This window comes from Canis aureus, chromosome X, assembly GCF_053574225.1.
Source record: "Canis aureus isolate CA01 chromosome X, VMU_Caureus_v.1.0, whole genome shotgun sequence".
Taxonomy (NCBI): Eukaryota; Metazoa; Chordata; class Mammalia; order Carnivora; family Canidae; genus Canis; species Canis aureus.
In genome coordinates, this window is record NC_135649.1 from 117,274,610 (window position 1) to 117,300,647 (window position 26,038).

Below are 26,038 nucleotides of genomic sequence, written 5' to 3' on the forward strand. Positions count from 1 at the left end.
AACTTAATGTACATATAGGACTTCTAATATAGAAGTAACAAAACTAGCTTATTCTTCCAAACTCTTAAAATGAGTTTTGATTAAGAGTGAAGACCGGATACAGGCTGATTTGGAACTAATAAGGAAGTTATTAAGGACTCTGTTTACTTGGGCAAAATCTGCTCTCTGCCAGTTTTCCTGGTACATCCCCTGATCTTAGAGGGTGGTGGGGATGAGGAGCGTGGAGCGCTTTCTTGTGGGCTCCTTTTGCCTCTGGTCTTCCATAGATGGCTCAAGGGTTATTTAGTGTCAAGTTAACTGCCTCCACCCTACCTGCTGGAAAACCCAGTGGTGATCTGATTTCTTGTGCCAGGTCTCCAGGAGGGAACAGGAGCTGTGTCTGTTGGGAAATAATTCTCCAGGGACCACTCGCGTTTCTGTACCTCTTGTGAGCTGAGGTGCTGGTGGCTTTTGTTCCAGGCTATCTCTAAAAGGATATTTATTTGTACAGCAAACAGCTTGGAAGATCGAGATAGATTATCTCCCTCCGGGTAGAAAGCAGGTTTGTTTACTGCCCACTATAATAAAGATAACGTGTCTCTATAGGGCAAATGTCAGGCAAGTTTGCTTGCAGTCCATAATAAAAGATTCGGGTTTCCTAAGCTTGTATGTGATGCAAACACACATCTCAGCTGTGATGCAAACTCCTTGTGAATGCAGCCTGCACCTGGGGCACTCCCAGGTGCCCCGTGGACTTGGGGGACCAGGGGAACTGACATGAACATGAAACTCACGATGCCTGCTGTGTCCTAACAACATCCTTTTTTCTCTGACTCATGGGTCTTGTGTCTTCTGCCAAAATCCATGAAACTGGTAAGCTAACTGATTAGCTTGTAAGTACGAAACATCTGAAACCCTTGGCCGTTCTTGATAGTCTCACTTGTACCACCATGCCAGGGTCTCCAATTTCCTGCAAAATCAAAAATTCCGGCAGAGGATTCGTCTGGGACAGGGAGCTCTTCAGTGAGGAGCAGAGGACTGAGGACTCGAGGACATGGTGGGAGACCCAGTGGTAATGGAGCGCGGCATGTTGATGGCTGGGAAATACAGAAGATTGCCTACCTGAAGACAAGTACTTAAACAGAATTGATCTTAATACTAGGAATGCTGGTTTCTTAGTCATATACTGTTCCATGACAGAAGACAGCCCGTGCACATTATTGAACAAATAAACGGATTCCTATCCTTTCCATTTCCAAAAGTGGTTTGAACAACAAAACAGACAGATCATTAAGGTACTCAAAGAAGAGTGGGAAGAGGTGATTCAGGACAAGAGGGGAGGAAGGGTGTGGGAGCTACAATTTCGCTAGCACTTTTTAAACCTTTGCCTCACTTAATCCTCCAAAGACCCTTTGAGACTGCGCTCATTGTCGCATTTTGCAGATAAGGAAACTGTATAAGATAGGAAGAGGATCTGTGAGTCGAAGATATGTCGAGTAGCTGGCTGCTCTCCGCCTTTAGTAGGAAATGGCAGAGCCAGGGTTTGAACTCAGGTTCAAGGTACACATTTCTTTGCACGACACCACACTGATGGACACCACCCCAAAACTAGACCAAGGGTAGTTGGGCCCACTGAGCTCAGGACTTGACCCCATCTTTTCTGCCAACACATCAAAGAGAAAGCCAGCTGAAGTGCATTGTCTAAAAGAGGAAAGCCTATTAGTTTTCCCTTCCTCTTACAATAGCAAGACAGGATGGGGAAGGATGAAGGAAGTAGAGAAGCAGCAGAACAGAGAGAAGAGGAAATGGGCGGCCATTTTGGGGGCATTGCGAGACCGGATCTATTGCTTGTTTTTCTGAACCCAGTAGCTTAGAGACTGAAATAATGATCAGTATACCTCTCGTTGTGTAGTGGGTCCAATAAACCGGACGAAGTCTGATGATCTCCCCAAATGCATTGCCCTACTAAGCAGCTTTAGCAGAATTTTCATCAGAAAAAAAAGTAGAAAGTGATAAGAGCGTGACTTGACCCAACCGATCTATTACATTCACGTGAGCTACTTAGTCGTGGTGATTGTTTCTCAACGAAGAACCCATTCCGTGGGTTCCCTGGGGGTTCTTGAAAGCTCTCTTTACAGGTTATATTTAAAGTGGAGGAATATGCACTGAACGGAGAGAGATGATTTTTCTTTTTGTAAAAAATTCCGTTTCCTTATGGGTGTCCACTAAGTGAGCTCAGTGGTGTAAGAAAAAAAACCCATATCTTATTTTAGATGGCTCAAAAAATGGATCTAGAAATGTCAAGAAGTGGATGTTGGGTTGAAAAGTGAGTGATTTAATGTGATTTGCAAGGAGTGTTAATTTTATGATACTTTGAGTATCAGTACATTGAGTACTTTGATACTTTGCGTGCGTGCATGCATTTTAATGATAACCCAATTTTACTGCCCCAGACTTGAAGATTTCTTGCTGCCTGGAAAGTTCGTTCATCCATTAGCGTTTACATCTTTTCCAAGTATCTTTGCTCAAATTTCTCCCAAGAAGACTCCTGCCTTTGTTCTGTGAGGACGCACAGTTCCGATGCTTTTCTTAATATCCTGTTTTCGTTTGTCAGCACTGTTGTCCTTTTCATTGCCATGTTCCCCTCATTCCCCTTCTCTCATGTGGTGCTTTACAATAACAATTCAGAACAAAAGAGTCACTCCTCTTTCTGTTGCCTTAAAAAAAAAAAAAAGACTTCATCCCCTGATTGTAGGGCTTCAGTGATCACGGGAAACGTTTAAAGCCTGTTCTTCATAATAGTTAACCAGGAGTTGTGAATAAAGGTTACTTTTCTTTCTTTCTTTCTTTCTTTTTTTTTTAAGACCGCAAAGTAGCTTCAGGGCATTGTGACCATGAGGTTTTTGTGTGTGGCTGACTTTGAAGTTGAGAGAGAAAGCCATTTCCTTTGAGGAAAGGAACTATCATATTTGAATTTCCCAATCTGTCCATACAATAGGAGTCAGTTACTATGTGACATTGTCATTACCTCGATGAGTCAGGAGACCAGAGTGGTGGTGCGTGCCATTGAACGTCAGCTTCTGGGTGTTCGGAGAGCAATGGTGGGATGCCGTACTGGCCACCATCCCCAACTATTTACTGAAGCATTTTTCTCCTGGTGGATAGCAAGTGGGAAGGGGAGAGTGTGCACTTTCTCTGCCTTCTAGAGGGGTATCGTAGGAATGAAGTAAGAAAAACTTTTCCCGACTGGCGAGCATCTTCCAGGTGGAATCTAGCTGCCGCAGCAACCCAGCCCAACCGGTCCATCCTTCAGAGACTGGACCTCTTATGTCATCTTGCTATTTTCGGGGCAACCCTTTTCAGACACGAGGAGGCATCTGGCAGGGGGGTTTAATATCTACAGTATGTACAAGTTTCCATTTTTGTGCAGGGGAAGGAATGGTTCTCGAATGCGGGAGGGATGTTGTAACTGAGGGGCTGGTGAAGAGTCCCAGGTAATTTTGCAAAGGTGCTTTTGTATATGGGTGTGTGCGGGTGCGTACGGGTACACACAGGCATGGTTTTTTAAAATATGTTTTTTATTTATTCACGAGAGACACAGAGAGAGAGAGAGAGAGGCAGAGACACAGGCAGAGGGAGAAGCAGGCTCCATGCAGGGAGCCCGACGTGGGACTCGATCCAGGGTCTCCAGGATCACGTCCTGGGCCGAAGGCAGGCGCTAAACCGCTGAGCCACCCAGGGATCCCCAACACACATGCATGTTTATACGCGACTCCAAAATTCCATTCCATCGTAGGCATCTATGGGATCTTCCATCGACATAGACTAGATCTCTGAATGGGTGTAGAAATGCTCGTCCACCCAGCAACACTGGGAAGAGCATTCGGGAAGGCGGCGTTGAGGCGCTGTTCATCTGCGGGTGGCTTCAGGGGGACCAGCGGCCGCTTCGTGTCTGCCACCCCCAGAGGGCGATGCGGAGGGCTGTCGGGGTCCGGTGGGCCAGGTCCCCGCTCTCCCTTCTCTTTCGCGGGCTGTCCCTGCCTTCGCCACCACATCCTTGCCTGCCGCTCGGCCTGGCTTAGACCACGGAAACATCAGTCATTTTGGCTTCAGTGTAAAAGAGGTTCCATGTGCCTTTAGCGCTGGATGTTTTCTTTCCTCGTATAAACTGCAAAAGGGGGCACCCAAGGGGGCTCTGTCGGCGAAGCATCTGCCTTCGGCTCAGGTCGTGATCCCGGGGAACTGGGACTGAGCCCCACGTGGCATCGGGCGCCCTGCTCGGCGGGGAGCCTGCTTCTCCCTCTCTCTGCCCCTCTCCCCCTACTCATGCTCCTGCTCGCTCTACTCTCTCTCTAAGAAATACAAAAATAAATAACAAGCTATATAGGACATGAAATGTCTGAGACCCTCCGACGGTGGGAAATCTCCTGCAGAGGTTGCCAGACTAGGGTCTAGAGGAGATTATAAGGGTTGTTGTTGTTTGTCTTTCTCTTTTGTTTTTGAGGGGTGGAGTACGTGTTTGTTTCCTGGTGTTTCAACTCTAGAGGGTCGGGCTTCGTTTTTCCACCACGGGGCCAAAATATGGACAAGTTAGCCACGTCTCGTAGAAATTTTGCCCATTTTAACGTTGTTTTAACAAAAGCGATGCTTTCAGAGCTCATGATGAAAAGTCCTTTCAAATTCTATTTGATGTATGCGTGTCTTTTCTGCGGAGAGTGAGGACTTCTTCGGGAAGTCATCTGTATGTGCAATTGAGTAATCCCTTTGTTTATTGTTAACAGACAAATGAGATTACGATTTGTACAGACATAAGCCAAGAGAGTAGATGTTTGCATTTTTATGTCCAAACATGTGAGGCATGCTTTGGTTTTACCGTGAGGTGTTGCAATGGCATGAAAGTGATGAATGTCACGACATTCAAGGCAGGCAACAGGAGGAGGTAGGTGGTCCTTGCCTCCTGCTCACCGTTCAGCGACAAGTTCTTACACACCTTTGGTGGAGGCCAGATGTCTGGGTTTGCACATGAATAGTGCAGGTTTGCAATCAGCATTGTTTTTTGTTCTGGCTTCGTGGTTTTTTTTTTTTTTACACTTTCCTGATGATTTACTTTGGTTGCAGTTTCTTGTCTTGCATGGTGATAAGCAACATCCTTGAAAGAACTGCAGGATAGGCCTTTTTTTTTTTTCTTTTGGGAAGACTACTTCCTCTTCTTCCTTTAGACAGTCCATTTTTAAAAGATTACTTCCCATTCTCAATTCACTCTTTCTTTGCCATTCTGGAGACTGAAATCTGGGACACCCATCACAGATTTGCTCTGTGTGTAGGTTGCAGGCATTATATGTATACATAAATATAGGTATATTTGATGTTATATGCATGTGTAACATAGGCATATATGTGTGTGTATATATGTTTTGCTTCTGTGAGTATGTGCAAATGTATATATTTCATACACGTGTATTTTCAATTGTTTATCAGGATGATCAACTGCAATTTAGACCTCTATTTTGGGAAGAAAAAAATAACCACTTTATTGTGTCTGTACAAGAGATCGTTCTTCTTGATGTAATGTTTTAAAAAACTTCTTCCAGGTATTATATTTTAATTCAGAAGACAGACACAAAATAATAAGTATATTATTAAAAACAAAACAAAAACAAAACAAAAAACAAACAAACCAGCCCAGCGTCCAGAGCATAATGGGATCATGTGCTTAGGAGGCCACCAAAAGGACTGAAATGCAAGGGGGGTGGGGCGAGCGCCTGTCGCTGACCCCGGGAGCTGGGCAGGACGCTCCTGTTGGCAGCATGGAAAGCTGGCATCCAGCGCTCAGCTGCAGGACACTGACCTGCCGCTGGTCCCCGTAAGCAATGAGGGTACAGATCCTGGTGCCAAGTCATCATTTTTTTGGGACGAGGCAATGGGTGTTAATCTGCCCCGAGCTGCCTTGTCATTTGGCTTGAGTTGAACGTTGAGTGGGCGAGGGCATAGGGAAGCCCTGTCAGGTCTGTGGAAAAGGCAATTGGAAAGCAAGAGGGAGTTTTGATTCTTCAACTCAGCAGCCCTGGCGGGGTGGATGAGGTGGAGCTGGCCTTCCTGGAATTGTCGCGTCGATTTTCCTGTTGTGTTTCACTGTTGACGCTCTCACAGACACACAGGACCGCTCCAGCACTGCCTGCCACCCACCATCTGGTCTCGGTGGCCCGTCTGTCATTTCGTGGGTCCCCATCCTCTGCCTACGGCGATGTTTCTTCAACAAGAACTAGGGTGCAGTCCATTGGTGGGTATTCGAGGTGATCTATTTGTAAGAATCTGGAGAGAGGCTAAAAGAACTATTAAGGACAAATGTGCTGTTTCCTGTTTTTAACCTATTGATCAGCTTGCAGTAAGAGATCTCGCATTTGGGAGACTGTCGAGGTGGTTTCTTTACTATTAAGACCGGGCGGGATCTGGGCATTGGTCCTTGAGAAATCAGGATTGCTTTTTTGCATTGTCATTGGCGTCTTTTTTTTTTTCTTGTCTGCTTGTATAAATGAACTCCAGAAGGTGTATTTAAGCATTCTGTTAAGTAAATTTGGAAGACTGGGTTTCAATTAAAATAACCAGACAGTGTGACCTAGCTCCCATTTCTCCTTAATTTTTATCATTAAAGCCTTCGTATCCCCAAAGACATCTGCTGTGCTTCCAAGTGATTCTTTTCAGGAATGTTCATTCATTATTAATCAGGTTACATGGTCAAGAGAGTATGTGATTATTTTAGAGACTATCCTAGAGATCCAATTACTAAAAACCGAGCACATTATGGACAGATGTGCAAGTATAGAAAAGGTTTTGCGAACAGTTTAATTCAATTTGCATGAATTCCACCAGGTGGGGGTTTGGTGAAATTAAAAGTCTTCCCTGTTTCTCACTTTTGGTATCAGGTACAACATTTTAACAGGAGCACTCCTCAGAATAAAGGTGAAGTGGCATGTTCTAAAAAACCATCTATTGTATTAATTAGTTACTTTAAAACTTGAGCTGAGTGCCTCGGTGTTTATCTGCTCGTCAAGGTTTTTTTTTTTTTTTTTTTTTCTTCCCTCCAGCCAGTTCCCTTTGGCCGCTTAAGATTTGGTTAGCAGAAATTCCTAGTCGTCCGTCACTGATCAAGGGAAGGAATTTGAGTGTGCTGACAGTCGGAGGTTCACCAGAGATATTTCAGAGGCATTACCTTATAGAATGTTCCAGATCACTCTTTTTTCCCCACCTGTTCCTGCTAGCGTGTTATTTGCACTGTTGCTTTAAGAGTCACTTTGCATTTTGACTGCTCTCTGCCATAATTTGGAGTAGGAAGTAGCCTCTCTTGTGGTATCAGTTTCCAGTCTTTCAAAATGCCACTAAATTCAAATGGATTTCCCTCTCCCCCCTGTATCCCCCCATGGCCCCGTTTTATTGTGCACTTACTGACGCGCCTGTGTCTCAAATCAGCGAGGGTGCTAATCGGTAGAGCAGCATTTGGGTAGGGTGTTTATTTTGTGGTTTTTAGAACTCAAAGCTAAATGCTAAACCACAGCCAAATATGCAGACATTGAGTGCTTGCATTGTGTCATTTAATTTGTGGTGAATTCATCTTGAGTAGAGCACCCAGTTTCTCTTGTTTCTGCCTCACCAAACTGAGGCTAATTTCCAAAGTTTCACAGTTCCAAAGTCTTGAGTCCTCTGAAAGTCTGTTTCTTCTGATGTAAGATAAAAACATCATTCTGCGGTCCTTAAAAAACAATTCCACCTGTGGTTCTCTAACAGGGATAATCTCAGAGCAAAAATCCAAATGGCAATAAACCAGCTAAATCTTTGTTACTCGTGTGAAGAGGGGATCGAAAACTGACTGGGTTGTGGTTCGGAAATTTAGGACTTTTTAAAGAAAATTTATTCGTAGAATTTGGGATGCTGTTTGTTATACACAGCCCTTTTGAGGCCCTCCCCTGCACCCCGGCCAAACCGTTTTTATGTGATTTGGTGTAACGTTTGTACGGTTTTGGTGGTGTGTTCGTCGTCTCGGTTATGTTTTGGTAAATTTAACATCAAACTTAGTTTCCATTACTCCAGAGGGTATGTAGAAAAAAAAAAAACGGAGTAAGTGCCTGGGGAATCATCCGGGCAGTGGCTGAGAGCCACCTGGTAGTAACAGTTGACCACCGGCCACCCAGTGTTGGTATCCGTTTATTCCTTGGTCTGGTGATTCATGAATTGCCCTCATAGTGATGGCTTTCAGAGCCATACAAAGTGAGGGACTGAAAGGAAAATTATCGGGGGCTGGAATGCATGCTCTTTTTCATATACTCCAAATTAGAAAAATGATCTTTGTTCGTGGAGTTTGCAGACATGACATAGAAGAGCTGCAGGGAGGCACTGAGATGGGTTTACCTTATGATTAAAATGTCAAAACTCCATGAAGAGAAATTTGGAATTCAGAAACTCCTGGATGGCATGCTGACAACCAGGTATCTCCTTATTCTAGTGGGTGATTGAACTTCCAGAGTGCACTCGGTCTGGAGACTTCTAGTCCTTGGTCAGCTGCACATATGGCTGAAACGTCCACGCTCTTTTTTTTTTTAAGATTGTATTTATTTATTCATGAGAAACACAGAGAGAGAGAGAGAGAGAGAGAGAGGCAGAGACACAGGCAGAGGGAGAAGCAGGCTCCCACGGGGAGCCCGATGCGGGACTCGATCCCAGGACCCCGGGATCACGCCCTGAGCCAAAGGCAGAGACTCAACAGCTGAGCCACCCAAGCGCCCCTGAAATTTCCATATTCTTGCAATTTTGACCTGGAAAGCTCGCCCGCGGACTTTGGCCACAGGTCAAACCTTGCAATGCATGTCGTCTTCACGGGGGCCCTAGGTGTTCCTTCAAGGTGTAGATTATCTTTGTGTCATAGTCAAAGTCGGGGGGGGGGGACTACCAGGAATAAAGTTGTGAGATTCTAACATGAGCTAGCGAGCAGGATGACGGCAAGGCTTGTGACAGCGCAGGCCGGGGGTTAAATGTTTTCTTTGCACTAACTTGCCAGGATGGTGGTTTGGCCTCTTACTTCAGAGGAGGAGGCAGAAAAGATGAAGCCAACCGACGCGAACCCTCGTCACTTCCATCTTGCTGGCTTGTAACAGTAATCCGTAAGGGCATCCATCCTGCGCTCCCCATCTCCGTTCTCAGGCCCACACCTTGTATCTCAGCTAAGACAGGTGTCCGTCCTCTTCCCCTGGGGACTTTCTCCTTCCGTCTGCTTCCCCCAGGACCCTGCACCTTGGACAAAAGAGAGCCCTTCTCTCTCCAGGAGAGTCCTCCTCCCGGGATGAGTGCCACCTCAGGATGATGATACCTGGAGCCCGGGGGGTTGGGGGGGGTGCGCAGCCAGGGGCCATCTGCCCAGGCAGCTGTTGCCGCCAAATCACCGTAGCTGTCACCTGGGTGCCAACGTCCCTCATCTCTGCACCCTCACCACCAGCTGTCCATCTCTGTGTTGATTAATTTTCCTTAACCCCAAGAGGCACGAGCCTCTGACATCCAGATTGATCATGGGGGATTTCGAGGACTAGGTGGTCATTTGGCTCAGGCCACCCATTCACGATTGGCCTCAAATTTAGACTCTGAGTGTTATCTCCGTGTGAGATTTGTATGTGCACTTGCGCGTGCACGCCTGAATCGGTCCCAGAGCTGACCCAGCTCTACTGAAACAATGGCATGAATCATTTAAACCGGGGTCCCATTACTGATCACTCTGCTGTGTATCAGGAAATCATATTTTGGAATGAATACTTTGGTTATTTTGTAAATAGGATAGTCACACTGCTTTGTGGTTTTCAGCCAGAAGCTTTACTTTGTTCATCGTAAACTTCTAGGACACGTCGCACTATTTATAGCCATCTTCTAAAACAATTCTTCTTTGTTTAATATGAAAACTCCAAATATAACAGCGGCCGTGGTTCTTTGGGCCTCTAGGAGGTTCTGCAGTCAGCTTAAAAAAACCAGAAAACAAAACCAAGAAAATAAACACGAAACACACAAAAGCATCTCACAAAGGAAAAAAAGGACTTGTGCTAGGGACATAAGCAGAGGCAGTTGTTAAAAGCCCTAAAAGGCCCCATCTCCTGGGTCCCTGGGACAGGAGGCGAATGTGTGGGAATCTGGTTGAAGAAGCTGTTCGGGAGAAGTTCAGGCAAGGTTTTGACCCCCGAGCTAAGGCATCCCTCAGGACTCGTGGCCAGCAGGGAGCCGCTCATTGTTTAGGCCTTTAAGAGAAATGACAGGAAAAAGCTGTGGTGCCAGAAGCACGTGGCAAAGATGAAACTGAGGGGCAGAAAGATTGGAGGTAAGAAATCAGATTAGGAGGTGGTTGGTTGGTTGGTCGGTTGTGTGGCGGGGAGGCAGGCGGTAACAGGCTGGGGACACAGGCAGACCCGGGTCAACCCAGAGGCAGCGCGAGCAGAGAGAAGGAAGCCAGTCACAGAACCAGGGATTGACACTCGCATATCTTGGCCAACGATTTGGGTTTGGAGGAAGGAGAGTGTGGGGCTTCCTATTGATGCAGGAAGAAATCACCACCAACATGATGGCTTGAACCACACTGGAGATCAGGGTGTCTTAGGGGCTGCGTTCCTTAGGGAGGCTCTAGGGCAGAGGAATCTGTTTGCCTTCTGCAGCGTCTAGAAACAGCTCACGTTCCCTGACTCGTGGCCCTTCCACCTTCAAAGCCAGCAATGGTCATCGGTCATCGAGTCTTTTCTGCATCTCATGGCCTGGCCCTACTCCTTTGCCTCTCATTTCCACATTTAAGGGGGGGCCCTTGTGATTGCATCGAGTCCACGTGGATAGTGCGCTCATCTCCCCATTTTCGGGCCAGCTGGAGCCACGTCAGTTCCATCTGCAGCCTGCCTTGCCCTTTGCCTTGTATCCTAAAGAAGTCACAGCTTCTGGGGCTTAGGACGTGGCCGTGTCTGGAGGCCATTTATTCCGCTCCCCGCCAGGGAGGGAGAAGTAGAATGCGTGGCGAGTTTCTGACTTTTAGCGATCGGGAGAATGGAAGCACCATGAGGAGACACCAGAGGCTTGTAGGGCAGACAGGTTTGGGAGGGGAGCTGATGAAGCCCCTGAGATGCACGCTCTGAATTGAGGCATTTACAGTAAATGAGGCAGAGAACTGTCAGTGCTGAGCTGGGATTCTGGAAAGAGGTGGCCTGTGAGAGACAAGCCTAGGAGTCATTCTCAGAGATGCTGTAGGAGAAACGAATGGATGACCTGGATGGCTTTTTCTTTAATTGAGGTGTAGTTGACATATAACTGTATTAGTTTCAGGTGTGCAGCACGACTCCTTGATTTGTATAGAGCGGGTTATTAACTACAGCCACCGTGCTGCACACTACATCCCCAGGCCTTACTTCTTTTACAACTGGAAGTCTCTACCTGCTTTGATGACTTTTGGATGGAAGGCTAGACCCTTAGCAGACAGCCAGGCTCTGCCTCGCTGGGAGGAGAGGTCAGCAGTGGTTAGAGGAGAATCGGAAGAGCACAGCTTCGGGTGACATCCAGAACGAGAGAGGATGGGACAGGAGGAAGGCAGAGGTGTGAAAACATTGACATTACCGTTTTTCCTCGGAAGTCTTGAGTCTGTAAGAAAGTTTCTCGAAAAGGTGTCTTGCATCCAGTACACCCGACTGCAGCCCGTGACTGAGTGTTTGGAGTGAGTTCTGGAAGGAACCAGAGGGAACATCTGCGGACCCTCTCCCAGGGCCGCACAGCTAAGAAATAGCCGAGCTGTGTGTCGTCCTGGACTGTCTGGCCAACCCATCCGGCTCTCCTTTCCCTCTGTCCCCCACTCTGTTCTAGACTCCAAACCGTGGACAGGCAGAGGTGTGAGCTGTAAATTGTTGCCATTCCCAGTTTGTTGCAAGGAGTTCCCATGATTACCCATATCCTCCTCTGAATGAGGACCAATCAGCCCATTCAGAAAAATGTTGAGCTATAGAATTTCCTGACAATGACATGCACGTGTGATTTCCTTCCATTGTAGGGAAGGCTGAGAATCCCTCTCGCTCTCTCGCTCTCTCTTTTGAGGCTTAGAAATTAAATTATGGGAGTTAAGAAAAGGAAACGATGACATTTTTCACGAACTCCCTCCCCCCCTCCCCCACCTGTTTGATGAACCCTTGTTCGTCTTCAAAAATCCTTCTTGGGTCTTGCCTCCTTTCCGAAGCTTCCGGTCTTCCCCTACCCCGTCTTCTGGCACGTGTCTTTTGTTTTGTTGCACAGCAGTTTGTTCATGTTTTCTCTCCCCATAAGATCACTGAGGCAGGGGCCAAGTATTACCATTGTTAGAAGGGCTCAATATTTGGTGGAAGAATGAATGGCATTTTCACTTCTCGGGAGGCTGGAGAATAAACCATGCTCATTTCCTCGGGTGGGGGGATGGCATGCATGCTCGCCAGTAACATATTGTCGAGGAACATAACAAAAATATTACCCGTGCCGCAGCAAGGTCTGCATAAAGCAAGAAAAAGGTCAGATCCACCATAGATCTGGAACCCAGAGCCCCTTCCCTGTGGGCAGCGTGCAGGCAAAAGATTCAGAAAATTGGCTGCACCTCCGCTCCGCATCCAGGTATTTAGTCATCACTTAATACAATTAAACCAACATTTACGGCGTAGACACTCGCACAAAGCACAGCGCCAAGCGCTAAGGCAATAAAAGAAAAGGATCCTGTTCTGAGCAGCTGCTATTAAATCATTCTTACGTGAAGTGCCCCTAAGCGCTCGCCTCACCATTATTTCCACTGATGTCAGGGTGAAATCCCATCGCACATCATTTCCCGTTAGCAGCCGAAAGCCTGTACCCGCTTGTCCGAGGCTCCCTCCGCCCCTCGTTCCGTTGTCGCCCACGCGGCATTTCATCCCTGTCTCTTTGCGGGGGAGAGTCTCGCTGGTATTTTCTCTAGCTCTGCGTGTCTCTATCTTCTCCTACGTGAGTCAGCAAAATAAGGTCCTCGGGCCAAATCCAGCTCGCTACCTGTTTTTGTAAATCCGGCATTACCGGCCAGCCGCGCTCACTCGGGTGTGTACTGCGTGTGACTGCTTTTGCGTGTTACCACACCCGACTTGAGCAGCGCAACAGAGACTGTCTGGCCTGCAACGCCAGAAATAGTTACTGTCTTGCCCTTTCTAGAAAAAGTTGGCTGACCTCCCCTCAAATCTGCTGAGAGATCCTTCGAGGCAGTGGCTGGGTTGCGTGCTCTGAGGTTTTTAACCCCAACATCTGTACGGTTACCAGCTCATTCAACAAATGTTCGTGTCCCACTGTGTGCAAGGCAAGGTTCCAGGTGCTGGTGGTGTACGTCCCTCAAAGAGCAAAGCAAAGTCTCTGCTCTTGTAGGGTTTACATTCTACTGGTGGGCCAGTGGGGAAGGATGGCTCAGTGACCAGACTAATAGGATGCGTTGGGTGACAAAGTTTGGGGGAAAGACAAACTGAGGTGGGGGGTGGGGGAGGAGGATTGCTGCGATGGATAGGCAGGTGGTCGTGGTGGTAGCAGGGGAAGTGGCCTTATGTGGGACAGGCCTGGCGTGTTTGAGGAATCGCAAGGAGGCCTTGTGCCCAGAGCAGAACCAGGGGTAGCGTGGGAGGAAATGAGGTCATTGTCTGAGTCTGTGTTTTCTGGGGCTGGTTTTCTTCTGGTGAGTTGCTCTCTGAGTGAGATGGGAAGCCCCTGGAGGGTAGAGCAGAGAAGAGGCAGGCTCAGTCGTGCCTTAACAGGTTCTCTGGCTTCTGAGTAAAAGATTGGGGGCGGGGGCAAGAGTGAGCCGAAGGCAGGAAGCCATTAGGAAAGCTATTGTGATCATCCAGGTGAGGCACGATGTTGGCTGGCCCACATCATAGAGCTGGGATGGTGAGGATGCTGGATTCTGGCTTCTGGAGCATAATGTCTCCTGAATACAACATCAGCGTTTCCACTGGGGTCAGCAGCGGAATCACCTCTAGAAATGGTTGATTGTGCCACGCTGGGGTGGGATCCTGGCACCTGGCATAAAAAGGCAGTCATCACAGCTCTCCAGACATGACTGGGGCTCATCCTTCCATTGGGATCTATCGGTAGGCGTTCTTGTTACGCCTGAGAACAAAGCAGACCAAAAGGGCAATGTTTTCCCTTTAATTTACGTCCTTCAGATGGAAAGGGAGAAGTTCAATTTAGAGATAATTCTGTTTTTTTCCATGATCAGCCAAAATAATGGTTAATAGCTAACCCCTTTCAATTTCTTCCAAGCCATGTGTCGGAAGGGGTGGCTAGGACCGCGTGGGGACGGCGGGTGTCTCCCCACGGCAGCCCTGGGGTTGCCACTGCACGTTGTGGAAACATGAGCAAGCTTTCATATTTCAAATCTCAGCTGCCCATTTATTCTTCCTCCTGTGGTTAACGTTAGCGAAGGGCTGAGGATCTTTTTAAGATACCAGGCTCCTATGAAGCCAGCAGCTCTTTAATTTTTAACAAACTCAGCGGCCACTTGACGCTTTTTAATGATCAGTTCCCATTCAGTTGGTGGCGAGACGAGCAGGAGCTTAACCAAAGCCCCCCCCCCCCATGGTGTTTCTGAGGGATGCTGTGGCAGGAAGGGCCAGTATATTCTAGAAATCCACCAGTTTTGTCAATAAACGGAGGTGTGAATACAAAAAGGCCGCCTGTCGGAATCACTCAACGCAGCTGGGGATGAGAAGCCTTCCCACGAAGCGGGAAGCCGGCCCCCCCAGGGGGATGGGACCCCCGCGTCCCCTGGCGAGCGGCACCGTTCTCCCACAGCCCGCAGTGCGCGGCCGCTGGTGTGCCCGGTGCTGCTCCGCAGACCTCTGCTAATGGCCTCGAAAGGGGGAAGGTTCAAAGAGCCTTGGTTCCCAGGCCTGCTAATGAGCGCGAGGCCTCCTCCCCGCTAACGAGCCGGGTTTGTGTGGGATTGTGTCCCCTGCCCCCTTGGCCAAGGGGGGGGGGCAGGCCCGAGTTCACAAAAGCAGCCCGTCGAGGTGGCGCAGGGAGCGCGCAGCTGGGCCACCCGAGGGCAGCGCGGCGGGCAGCACGGAGCTGGCGGGCCCGGCCTGTCGCTGGCCGCGGGGACAAGCCCTTGACGGGCCTCCGCCGGCCTCCTGGGAGGCCTGCGACCGCTTTGCAGCGCTGCCCGAGCTGCGATCCTAAGCACTTGTCCAGTGAATCTGGGAGCCACGGAAACCCTTGTTCTAATTAACTACATCGCTATTAGTCATTGGTACCCGGGCTCACCGCAGCCACCGAAAAGGCCCGCAGATGTTTCTCTCTGCTCCACTCTGCCCACCCACAGCCCACTGCCGGGTTAAACAATAGAATTATTCAGGAGAGTAACGAGCGCATGCCAAAAACCATCGCCTCGATCCCAATCATCTCTGAGAAAGTCAGTTTTTCCTCAGGAATATATTTTGGAAGCTGACATCTCATACTTAGGCATTATCATTTCCGCTGAAGTCATGCGTTTGAATTCCTGCCCATTTCATGCCCATGTGCGCGAGGAGAGCGTCTCTAACTTCTCCCGAGCCTGCTCTGGAATCGCGGAGTCCAAAGGCCTGCAGACGCGTACACACTCACGAGTGTAAGTTCGTCAACTCAGAGTTAGGAAAGAGTCCGGTTCATTAATTAACGTTTCTACAATTTTCATTCTCGACACAAGGTAAAAGTTGGCCGTGACACAATGAGATGATTGTGATGAGATACAAACCTTGGCGATTACGGTTTCGGTAACTTGCCAGTGGGGAGTGAGACCTTTTTGACAAACAAAATTTGCGAAAAGAGAAAAAAAAATGTGCTGCTTGCAGTGGCTGGAATTGGTGTTGCTGGCTTAGGGTGTTTCCACCCTCCTTGTTCCCCCAGCGAATAGAAAGAGAATTGTTTGGGACGTACACACAATTACCCTTCCATGACCTGGGTTTGGAATGATTCTGAGATGCATTCAAAGCTGACAGCTGCCCATGGCTGACCCCCTCGCGCCTAATCAGATCTCCCGTTCTGTTTCCAGATAGCTGATCAGCTTCCTTGGATTTTGCTGATGACCCAGGAGAGCTTTGCCTGAAGATGGAAACACTGGAGTCGGAGCTGACCTGCCCTATTTGTCTGGAGCTCTTTGAGGACCCTCTCCTGCTACCCTGCGCACACAGCCTCTGCTTCAACTGCGCCCACCGCATCCTGGTGTCACACTGCGCCACCAACGAGTCTGTGGAGTCCATCACCGCCTTCCAGTGCCCCACCTGCCGACATGTCATCACGCTCAGCCAGCGAGGTCTAGACGGACTCAAGCGCAACGTCACCCTGCAGAACATCATCGACAGGTTCCAGAAAGCGTCAGTGAGTGGGCCCAATTCCCCCAGCGAGACCCGCCGGGAGCGGGCGTTCGACGCCAACACCATGACCTCCGCCGAGAAAGTCCTCTGCCAGTTCTGTGACCAGGATCCTGCCCAGGACGCTGTGAAGACCTGTGTCACTTGTGAAGTGTCCTACTGTGATGAGTGCCTGAAAGCCACTCACCCAAACAAGAAGCCTTTTACAGGCCATCGTCTGATTGAGCCAATTCCGGACTCGCACATCCGGGGGCTGATGTGCCTGGAGCACGAGGATGAGAAGGTGAATATGTACTGTGTGACCGATGACCAGTTAATCTGTGCCTTGTGTAAACTGGTTGGGCGGCACCGAGATCATCAGGTGGCAGCTTTGAGTGAGCGCTATGACAAATTGAAGGTTAGTCCGATCCGCCTTAAGCCAACCCCTTTCTGCCAGCAAATGTCATGGAAATAAAAAGTGTATTCACTGCTCGCTGCATGGCAGGTGAAGGTTTTCTCTTCACCTTTGTTATCTGATTAGTTTTAGCATGTTTTTTGGCAGCCTATAAATGTTGCACAATAAGGGTATCTTGTAAAAGTTGACTGCTGCTTGTAATTTTAGCGTTGTCAAGGTGAGGGCGAATTTGAAAAATCTGGATCATTTTCAGTCCTTGCAGTTGAGAGAGGAGGGGGGGGACAAGGGGGGAGAAGGAAAGAAGGAATGGCAGATAAAATCTGGCTTTGGGCATTTGGGGGGCATTTATTTTCTTCACTCGTTAAAGAAAGCTAATTTCACCCGAATTGTACCTGTATCTAGTTACTTGCACAAACAAAAGGATAGAAGGAGGAATGCCTATAGCAAATGCGGGATTTCAGAGGACATGTGACCTTGTATTTCTTGTGTGAATGATATCTGGCTTATTGGTGAGCTAGAGTGCTCTGACCATCTCGGGTTTCGAGAAGGAATTCCTTTCCGAATAGGCTTTTCATTCAGTAAGGTTACAGGCAAGACTGTTTGAACTTCACTTTTAACATGAAATTATCAACCTAACTCCAGCGCGGGGAATGATAATTAATATGACTATATGTCAAATTAAAAAATCACTCTCTAAATATGGATAGAATGCACCAGGGAAGAAATAAGTCAGGTCTCCAGATGTCTGATCAACTGCAGGCGACGGTGGGTCTAATTATGGCAAACTCAGCCGAGAGTTTGCTCGAATAGTGAGATACTGTGCGCACCGGTTAATTTTAGATCACAAGACGCCAATTAAAAGGAAAGGAAGTATAAATTAAGAGCTTTGAGTAAATATATATTGAAGTCCTTCCTCTCAGGAAAAACACACTCTGTGTTGTTGAGCAAACAAAAAAATGAGTCATGTGATCGAGAGTGTTATCACTCAGAGCTCATCGTCACCTTTCACAAATGGTTCCTATCACCTTGCCTTGGCGCTAATGGGTGGTGCATTTACCCGGACCTCATAGTTTATTTTGTGACGCTGGGATCAAGGGACGACACCTGTGATTTGGTTTGGCTGTTTCTTGAGATGCTGAGGGAGATCGGTGAGCTGAAGGGAATCCCGCTTCTGCATGTCTCTTGGGGGAACAAAAGCCTCACCTGGGCAGCATGCCTCGCTCTTAAGTGTTCAAGGACGACGGGTGCAAATCCATCTGTAAACCTGGAGAGGAAGTTAAGCCCAAGGATTTAGGTGCTGGGGATAAGGGGAGACAGATGCCGGCCGGTTTTCTAGTATAGTGCACGGCACTAGCCAGAAACACACGGCTAGAGTCAATGATAGCAGAGGCAAAGCGTGTGTGAATTGGGCCTCTGATAGTCTTCGGAAATCGATACGGCATTGATCTTGGAAACCAAGGTGGTCATCTCCCCCACTCCTTTTCAGTTGGGGACAGAATGGTTAGGATGACTGGACATAGGTGTTTTTGTTTTCCAAAATGTAAACAGGGCGGACGGGGTCTTAATCAAAAAGATGTTCCTTTGACTGGATTGGCACTGCCTTCTAATGATCGATTGTTAAAACACCACAATGACTGATGTTCAGTATGCAGCAACCTCCAGACTTGATATGTACACTTGGTAGTCAGGTTCTGCTCATTATTTGTGTGCTATCATAGAGGAGTTATTAATTATTTACAGAACATCTCCAAATGTATGAGGAGATACAGTCCTGCTCTCAGTTGTTTTTGTGATGAAAATGAAGCTCTTCAATTATGAGCCCTGCACACTTGTGTGATCAAGCCTGTGGGTTAGCGGTCGTTGATACTGTCACCGGGAGGGCCTGACAATTAACAATACAGTATATTTTGTCCTCTAATTGGAGAAATATAAGCATATAAACATCAGCCAGTGTGCCAAAGCACATTTACAGCCACTCAACAAAACATGCTTATGAGCATTTCTTTACAGCCATTTCACAAAATGTGCTTATGAGCATTTAAACAGGTAACCTGCTAGCACCGAATGTCCTCAAACACGCCACTTCCATTAGAATAAAAAGATCATAAGAATATGTTGACATTTGAGGTGTCTGTGATAGTTATCACATAGTTATGAACATATATGCTTTTTAAATTTTGGTTTAAAACCCATGTACAGGGCAGCCAGGGTGGCTCAGCGGTTTAGCGCCGCCTTCAGCTCAGGGCATGATCCTGGAGACTTGGGATCGAGTCCCATGTCGGGCTCCCTGCATGGAGCCTGCTTCTCCCTCTGCCTGTGTCTCTGCCTCTCTCTCTCTCTCTCTCTCTGTGTGTGTGTGTGTCTCATGAATAAATAAAAATATTTTTTTTAAAAACCCATGTGCAACATGGACATTAATCTTTGAAGAAGTAATAGCGTGTCGAAAGGACCAAACCATGGAAGGGTATTTTTTTGTTGTTACTTTGGTCTGAACAAGTGAATGTGCTCTGTGTCTTTTTCTGAGGCTTTAGCATCTCATACAGAAATGGATCTGGATGATGTGGAAATATCAAACATGGAAAAGGTGAGGGTGCTTTCAAGGAGAAGTGGATAGATGCGCCGTACTTACTTGGATATGTAAGGAGGCAGGTGTCTCCTGTTGGAAAATGTGTTTGTCCTTTCTGTTAGTAAAAGCCCATTATTCAAAGACGGGAAGTCTGCAATGATTATGAAGAACAGTTTTCTCACACTAATCTTAAACTTTGGGGGGACTTTTCCTCATATTAGGTCTCAGTATGCATGCACTTATGTAAAGAATTGGAATGTACTTTTGTACATTACAACTCTCTTGCTAGGTACAAAAGAAAAGAAAGCATAAAAATTCCAACATGTAGAATTTATGCAAATGAAACCTTCCATGTCATCTGAAATAGTATCATGTCAGTGATCTAGTGCTTTCAGAGACTATGCATTGGGAAGCACTCATAAAATATTAAAGCAAAGAGAAAATTAAACCAGCATTTCCTGAACTCTATTTTAAGATAAAAAGAGAAAAGTCTTCCTGCCAAATGCATGTCTCTAAATGGAGCATGTCATAATGTGGACCTGTTTGCATCATTTTAATTGAATTCTAAGAAGCCTCTCAGTCCTCAAGTCTGTATTAAAAGTTTGATTTGTGAACCACATAACACTTGACAGAATTGAATATAATGTATTGCAGAGTTTTCAAGGAATTGCAATGCAGTAATTCCATTTTTTTCTGTTCCAATGTGCAATGTGGAGGCTCTTGGTCCTTTTTGCTAGTTATACTTATGAAAATATACTAACTGGGAAGAATTGACCTTTCTTTGCCCTTCAACTTCAAGTCAGCTGATGCTGAAGGTCCAAACCATTGTTTTGCATTTGTGACTCTAAAGGCTGGCCGAAGGAGTTTATTCGTACGATGCCCATTTCAATGGGTCATCCCATTGGACTTTTGTCATTGTCTGATAAAGGCTCCAATTAAAGCTCAGCCTGCCTGTGCAGTCCTCATCTAGAGGTAAAGACAAGGGATTTCACTCTTGGGTTTCATTTATAGATTGTAAGGTTCTATAATTTTGAAAGTCCTGTACTTTATTTGCAATTGGGAAAGTTGTAAGTGGATAAATAGCTAGGCTTTTTTTTTTCTCTTTCCTTAGAATTTCTATAACTTGTTTCTTTTTTGAAAATAGCAGATATAGTGCAGTTTCCATGAAAGGGTGTGTGTGTGTGTGTGTGTGTGTGTGTGTGTGTTGCATGATGTCTCCACAGCGTGGATAGAGGCCAGAGATGCTTGTCTGTCTGCTTAATTCTCAATAAATTCTTATCAGCTGCTTCGCTGATTGACCTTCGCTTATTGAGCCTACATGAAAACTTAAATTCATACTCATATTGCAGATATTTATTCTTCTATATGACGAAGCATTCTATATAGTATAATTTCTAAATAAGAGCTGAGCCAGATATTACATAGCATTTTATGCAACAGAACAGGAACCATTACTTTGGTCTATATTGCATTTTGTTGGCTTAAATGGTGTGAATCTTGATAAACTAGATCTCAACTGATTGTAGGACAGTTCACATTTGTTTCATGCCACTATGCGATGGACACTTGATAGACCCATTATACCCATTGTTTCGTTTATCCTCCAGTTAACCATATCTGGCACAGTGGTTTTTTTTTAACAGGCCACCAAAAAGTAAGCTAATATATGCTTAAGAAATGAACAGGCACAGTCTCCTTCCTTCATGGAGCTTATAGTCTAGTAGAGAACTCCAGTCGGGTAAATATTGGTGGTGGAGCGAGACACACCATGTCCAAAGCAGGGACACCAACCCCAGCCCTGAGTGATGGAGAACAGCTTCCCAGGAAAGGACCATTGATTGCACCCACCATTCCAGGCCTTTTATTAGGAAATATGTCCAATTTACTACATGTCTGTAAATTCCCTGGTATTAATCATTCTTTTTTATTGTTATCTCATGTGACATCCCTTGTGTGACCCTCTCTGTGGATTCAAACTAATTCACTATAATTCCAGGCTAGATTTTAATCTAAAATACGAATATACCCTATGACGTTTCACCATATGATACCGCATAGTGGGATGTGTGGGTAAGTCAGACATGTGTCTTGTAAAATGTTTTTGGTTATATATGCGGTCTCATCAGTTCGAACTGGCTGCTTCCAAATGCACTTGTGCTTGTGTCTCTTTGAATCTGCAAAGTATGTTTAAAGTTCCTGTGCGATAAAAATATATTTTCCAAATATTTGTAAGTCATGTTAAACCTATATTTTATTGTATTGTATTTATTTTTTTTTAAAGATTTTATTTATTTATTCATGAGACACACACAGAGAGAGGCAGAGACGCAGGCAGAGGGAGAATCAGGCTCCAGTCAGGGAGCCCAACGTGGGACTCAATCTCAGGATACCAGGATCACGCTCTGGGCTGAAGGCAGATTTTCAACTGCTGAGCCCCCCAGGCATCCCTGTATTTTATTTTTTTAAGTTAATTGTATTTTTTTAAGTCATAAGAGACACACAGAGAGAGGCAGAGACATGGCAGAGGGGGAAGCAGGTTCCTCCCGGGGAGCCTGATGTGGTACTCGATCCCAGGACCCCGGGATCGTGACCCGAGCCAAAGGCAGACACTCAACTACTGAGCCACCCAGGTGCCCCATAAACCTATATTTTAATGTTCGTATTTTGGTACCGAAAGGATTTATGATATATGGAGTAGAAGAAAACATCTCCAGGGATAAGTTTTTAACAGGAAGCTCAAGTCACATCCTTCTCCCTGAAGAGTCTCCTCTTGCCCTTCCTTCACCTGCAAAGAGGAAGGTATTTTGGCCTGATGCTTGATTATTCCTGGAATCATTTTCAGTAAGTTTGGAGAGTTCTGGAAAATGCACAGAAAAGCATACAGTCAGGTGGCTGTGTGAACAAATGTCGGTCTTGGGCACCTCCCTTAATGTTCGAGAAACAGAGCTAATGATGTACTTCCTTGCATGGCACTTGGGAGGACATAATAAAATGTGTCACATAAACCCTCAGTGTCGTGCCTGGCACAGAGGAAGCCCGCAATGTGTGTTAGAACACACAATGTCTGTTGGAAACCGGGGGCTGGAGGGGTGTGCTATGATGGTTAAGGTATGGACTTTGGAGGGAGACTGCCTTCCAATTATTTTGTAATACTGCTTGTATTATTTGCGAGATAAGGGTCCATGTCGTTGCTTTAATGTGTTCTGTAGCTTTGTTTCGAAAGCCCCTGGCAAAGGCCAGAGACACAGGCATGAATAAACACTTGTTGATGGACATGTCCAGAATTGATGGCTTAGGGAGGGCTGTTTCAGGATTTGAAGGAGGAAGAGATGACTGGTCTTGAGTAGACAAGAAACCTTGCTTCGGGGTGGTGGGTTTTAAGCTGCCGTGACAGATCGGTGGATTAGGCATCAAAGTAGAGAGCAGCCTTCCTCGGGAGCGAGGCCAGCAGAGACCTGTTGGCAGGAACCTGCAAGACGGTGTAGGATTCTAGACAATGCTGGTGAGAGCCTGGGGTGTCGACTGAGGGGCCCGGAGAGAATGTTGGGGGAGATCTTGAAAGCCTCTGAATGCCAAGCTAAGAGTTTGGGACATTTTTACTCTTTTCTATGGGGTGACGTGGAAGCAATTTTGTTTTTGAGAGAGAGGTGGACGTGATGTCTATTTTCTGAAGGTAAGATCAATTGAACACATCAGCGCCCACAGAAGAGATAGAGCAGGGAAAGACACTCATATTACTTTACAATTTGTGGTCTCTCTCCCTCTCTCTCTTTTATGATTATTTATTTATTTATTCATGAGAGACACACACAGAGAGAGAGAGAGAGAGAGGCAGAAACATAGGCAGAGGGAGAAGCAGGCTCCATGCAGGGAGCCCGATGTGGGACTCCATCCCAGGACTCAAGGATCATGCCCCGGGCTGAAGGCAGATGCTCAACTGCTGAGCCACCCAGGTGTCCCTGTATTTTATTTTTTTAAAGTTAATTGTATTTCTTTTTTATTTTAATTCATAAGAGGCACAGAGAGAGAGGCAGAGACACAGGCAGAGGGAGAAGCATGCTCCATGCAGGGAGCCCGATGTGGGACTCGATCCCAGGATCCCGGGATCGTGACCCAAGTCAAAGGCAGACGCTCACCCACTGAGCCACCCAGGCACCCTGAACCTGAATGTCTTAGCATACAGATAACAATGAAACTTTATTTAAATATATAAGCTGAGTGAGCTGAAGCGAGGAAGATCTGTCTGTGCATGGGATCTGAATTCCAGTTGAAACGTTTTGAAAAGAATGCGATTCATCTCGACCAGTTACGAAGTTAAAGCTAGTCGGATATGCAGAAATTACGTTAACTAAACAGGCCAGCTTTTTAAGGCTGCCACATTCAAAGTTCTCCTTCCTCCTAGGTCATTGACAAATCATGAATTAAGTCCTTCTTAGAAAGAGTGGTAACTTTTTCAATACTGGATGAGTAATAAAGAGAACATAAGTGGCCTGAGAAAGTGAATGTGGCTAAAGATTTTATTCATTCTCAGTAGGTGATGTAAGCGTTCGGGAGAAATCTGATAAAATTGCATTTACAAAATCCATTTAGAACCTACTCACTTGATGTTTTAGACTTTGGGGCGTGATACTTAAGGTCTCTACCCGTGAGGATAGCTTTTAAGCTGACAGAGGAAACACATTTTGCATTTCTCATCAAAAAAGAAAATGCCTGTAAAGTGCCTACCATGGTGATTGGCACATAGTAAGCGTTCCGTGAACATGAGGTATTATTATATCTGGGCATTTACTGTTACAGTAAAGGCTTCATTGGTGTAATCCAATCGTGGATTTCCTGACAGTATCATAAATTACTCAGTGGTTATAGGGTCGATTTGTGTTTCTGGCTGACATGGGAAACTGAACAAACTTCAGGGGAATTATAATTGGGTGGAAACTTTGATTTGTCCTTCTTTCGAAACCAAGCTAGGTAGTAAAATGGACTTTTAAGAAGCAGTGAGTGGTAGGCTGAAAGAGAGGGCTGTAAGAACAAGCACCATTTTGAAGTCCAGTCCATGGGGGATGAGCCAGTCTTTCATGTTCCTGGTTTACCTGATGGAATCAACACCAGAGGTGTTGACGGAGGACCCGTGGCTATTTCCTAGGGAAGAGGAGCTGGCTGAGGTTTATGCCACGACTGTCACATTTAGACACATAGAGGCGGATGAGACGAATGTAGACGACATGACACGCGGGCAGCCCAGACCAACCACAAGCTCAGGAGGCCAGCTTTCTTTTTTGCTGTAGACTGCCTTCGGTGGGCGAAGGAAGGATGGAGCAAGCTGGCCTTGGGCTCTGTTAGCAGCTGTGTCCCTTAGAATGGAAAGAAGAGGTTTTGGTGTTGGCTAGGGCCAGGAGAGGAGGAAGGCCCTGGAGTGAAGGAACTTGCAGGAGAAGCCTTCCAGAGGCTTCGAGCCCCCCCTGCATTGTAGCGGCCCTCGGGTCTTTTGTTCTCCTTGCTCTCCTGCCATGGGGACAGAATGTTGTTAGCTGCCTCCTCCCTTATATCTTCTATACTGCTTATACTTCCCTATAGTAGGGAAAAAAATCAGGACAATAAGGCCTTTTATTCGCATTGGATAGTGTAGACTAGGTTATCGTGACTAAAACAATACAGGAACCATGAAAAGCTTCTACCCCATTTGTGCCTTTATAAATGATCTTTTCCCCATCTGCTTTATGAAATCCCACCAAGAAAAAAAAAGAAAGAAAGAAAAGATCCCTTGTTTATGCTCCCGATGACTATTTGTTTGTAGCTACTGAGATCAGCACTGGGTAAACTCTGGGAATGCAGAAACGAATAGCAAAGTCCCAATGTAATTATAACACACGATGAGAGTATATAAAAGGACCATGAAAAGAATTCTGTGAAACTCAATCCATGAGATAGGTATTTAATATGAATACTAAGTCAGGAATTGCTGACTTACGTATTGCTCTCTGGAAGTCGCCTAATTCCAAAAGCTCAAGCAAAAACACACCTCCATGAAGAGCCACAGGCAGAGGACACACAATGACATTTGCACTGTGCATTCCTTTGGAGTGGCTGGTAAGGGCAAGGTTGGAGGGCTCCCAGCTGTAATAAAATCTGGGCCGGACCCTTTTTTTCTCTCTCTATTTTAATATTTTATTTATTTATTCATGACAGACACACACAGAGAGGCAGAGATACAGGCAAGGGAGAAGCAGGCTCCATGCGGGGAACCCGATGTGGGACTCGATCCTGGGACCCCAGGACCATGACCTGAGCCGAAGGCAGATGCTCCACCACTGAGACACCCAGGGGCCCCTGCCGGACCCTTCCTTATTAAAGATCTACTACTCACGTGCTTTTCCTCAGAGGTCTCTAAGTCCTTCCTGAACAGGGCTCAGAGATCAGGTAAATAGCCAGGCTAGGAAGCGGTTTATGTCATTTCCACACTGAAGGGACTCATCTCTAGGAAGACACTGTGAGAGGCAACCGGAGGAAGTGTTGTGTTGCCAAGCCAGCTGCTGGGCTGGCTTCATCTGTTAGGGATTTTTTTTTTTTAATGAACTTGGGCATTAGGCTGAATATCCTGGCCTGATAGAGAGGTTTATTTCTCCTTCCTTTGACCCTTGACATGGCTGTTCAGAACTCAGTTGCTCTTGGTTGGCATAGTCAGATTAAAGGCCAAGAGAAGCAAAATGAACAGGCTCTCAGACT

At 46.4% G+C, this 26,038-nt stretch overlaps 1 protein-coding gene across 6 annotated transcripts in view; it reads left to right on the plus strand.

Moving 5' to 3' along the window:
* MID1 (midline 1) overlaps window positions 1-26,038 on the plus strand; it is a 346,318-nt gene that overhangs the window by 223,663 nt on the left and 96,617 nt on the right. For 4 of the 6 annotated variants that reach the window (XM_077890027.1, XM_077890029.1, XM_077890025.1 and 1 more), the window contains exon 2: window positions 16,037-16,752. In XM_077890027.1, the coding sequence (XP_077746153.1) occupies window positions 16,093-16,752 (660 nt within the window). In that variant the 5' untranslated portion in view covers window positions 16,037-16,092. Of the gene's footprint in view, window positions 1-6,105; window positions 6,260-16,036; window positions 16,753-26,038 lie in introns of those variants that run through there. The other 2 variants (XM_077890028.1, XM_077890030.1) reach the window with 2 other exon arrangements.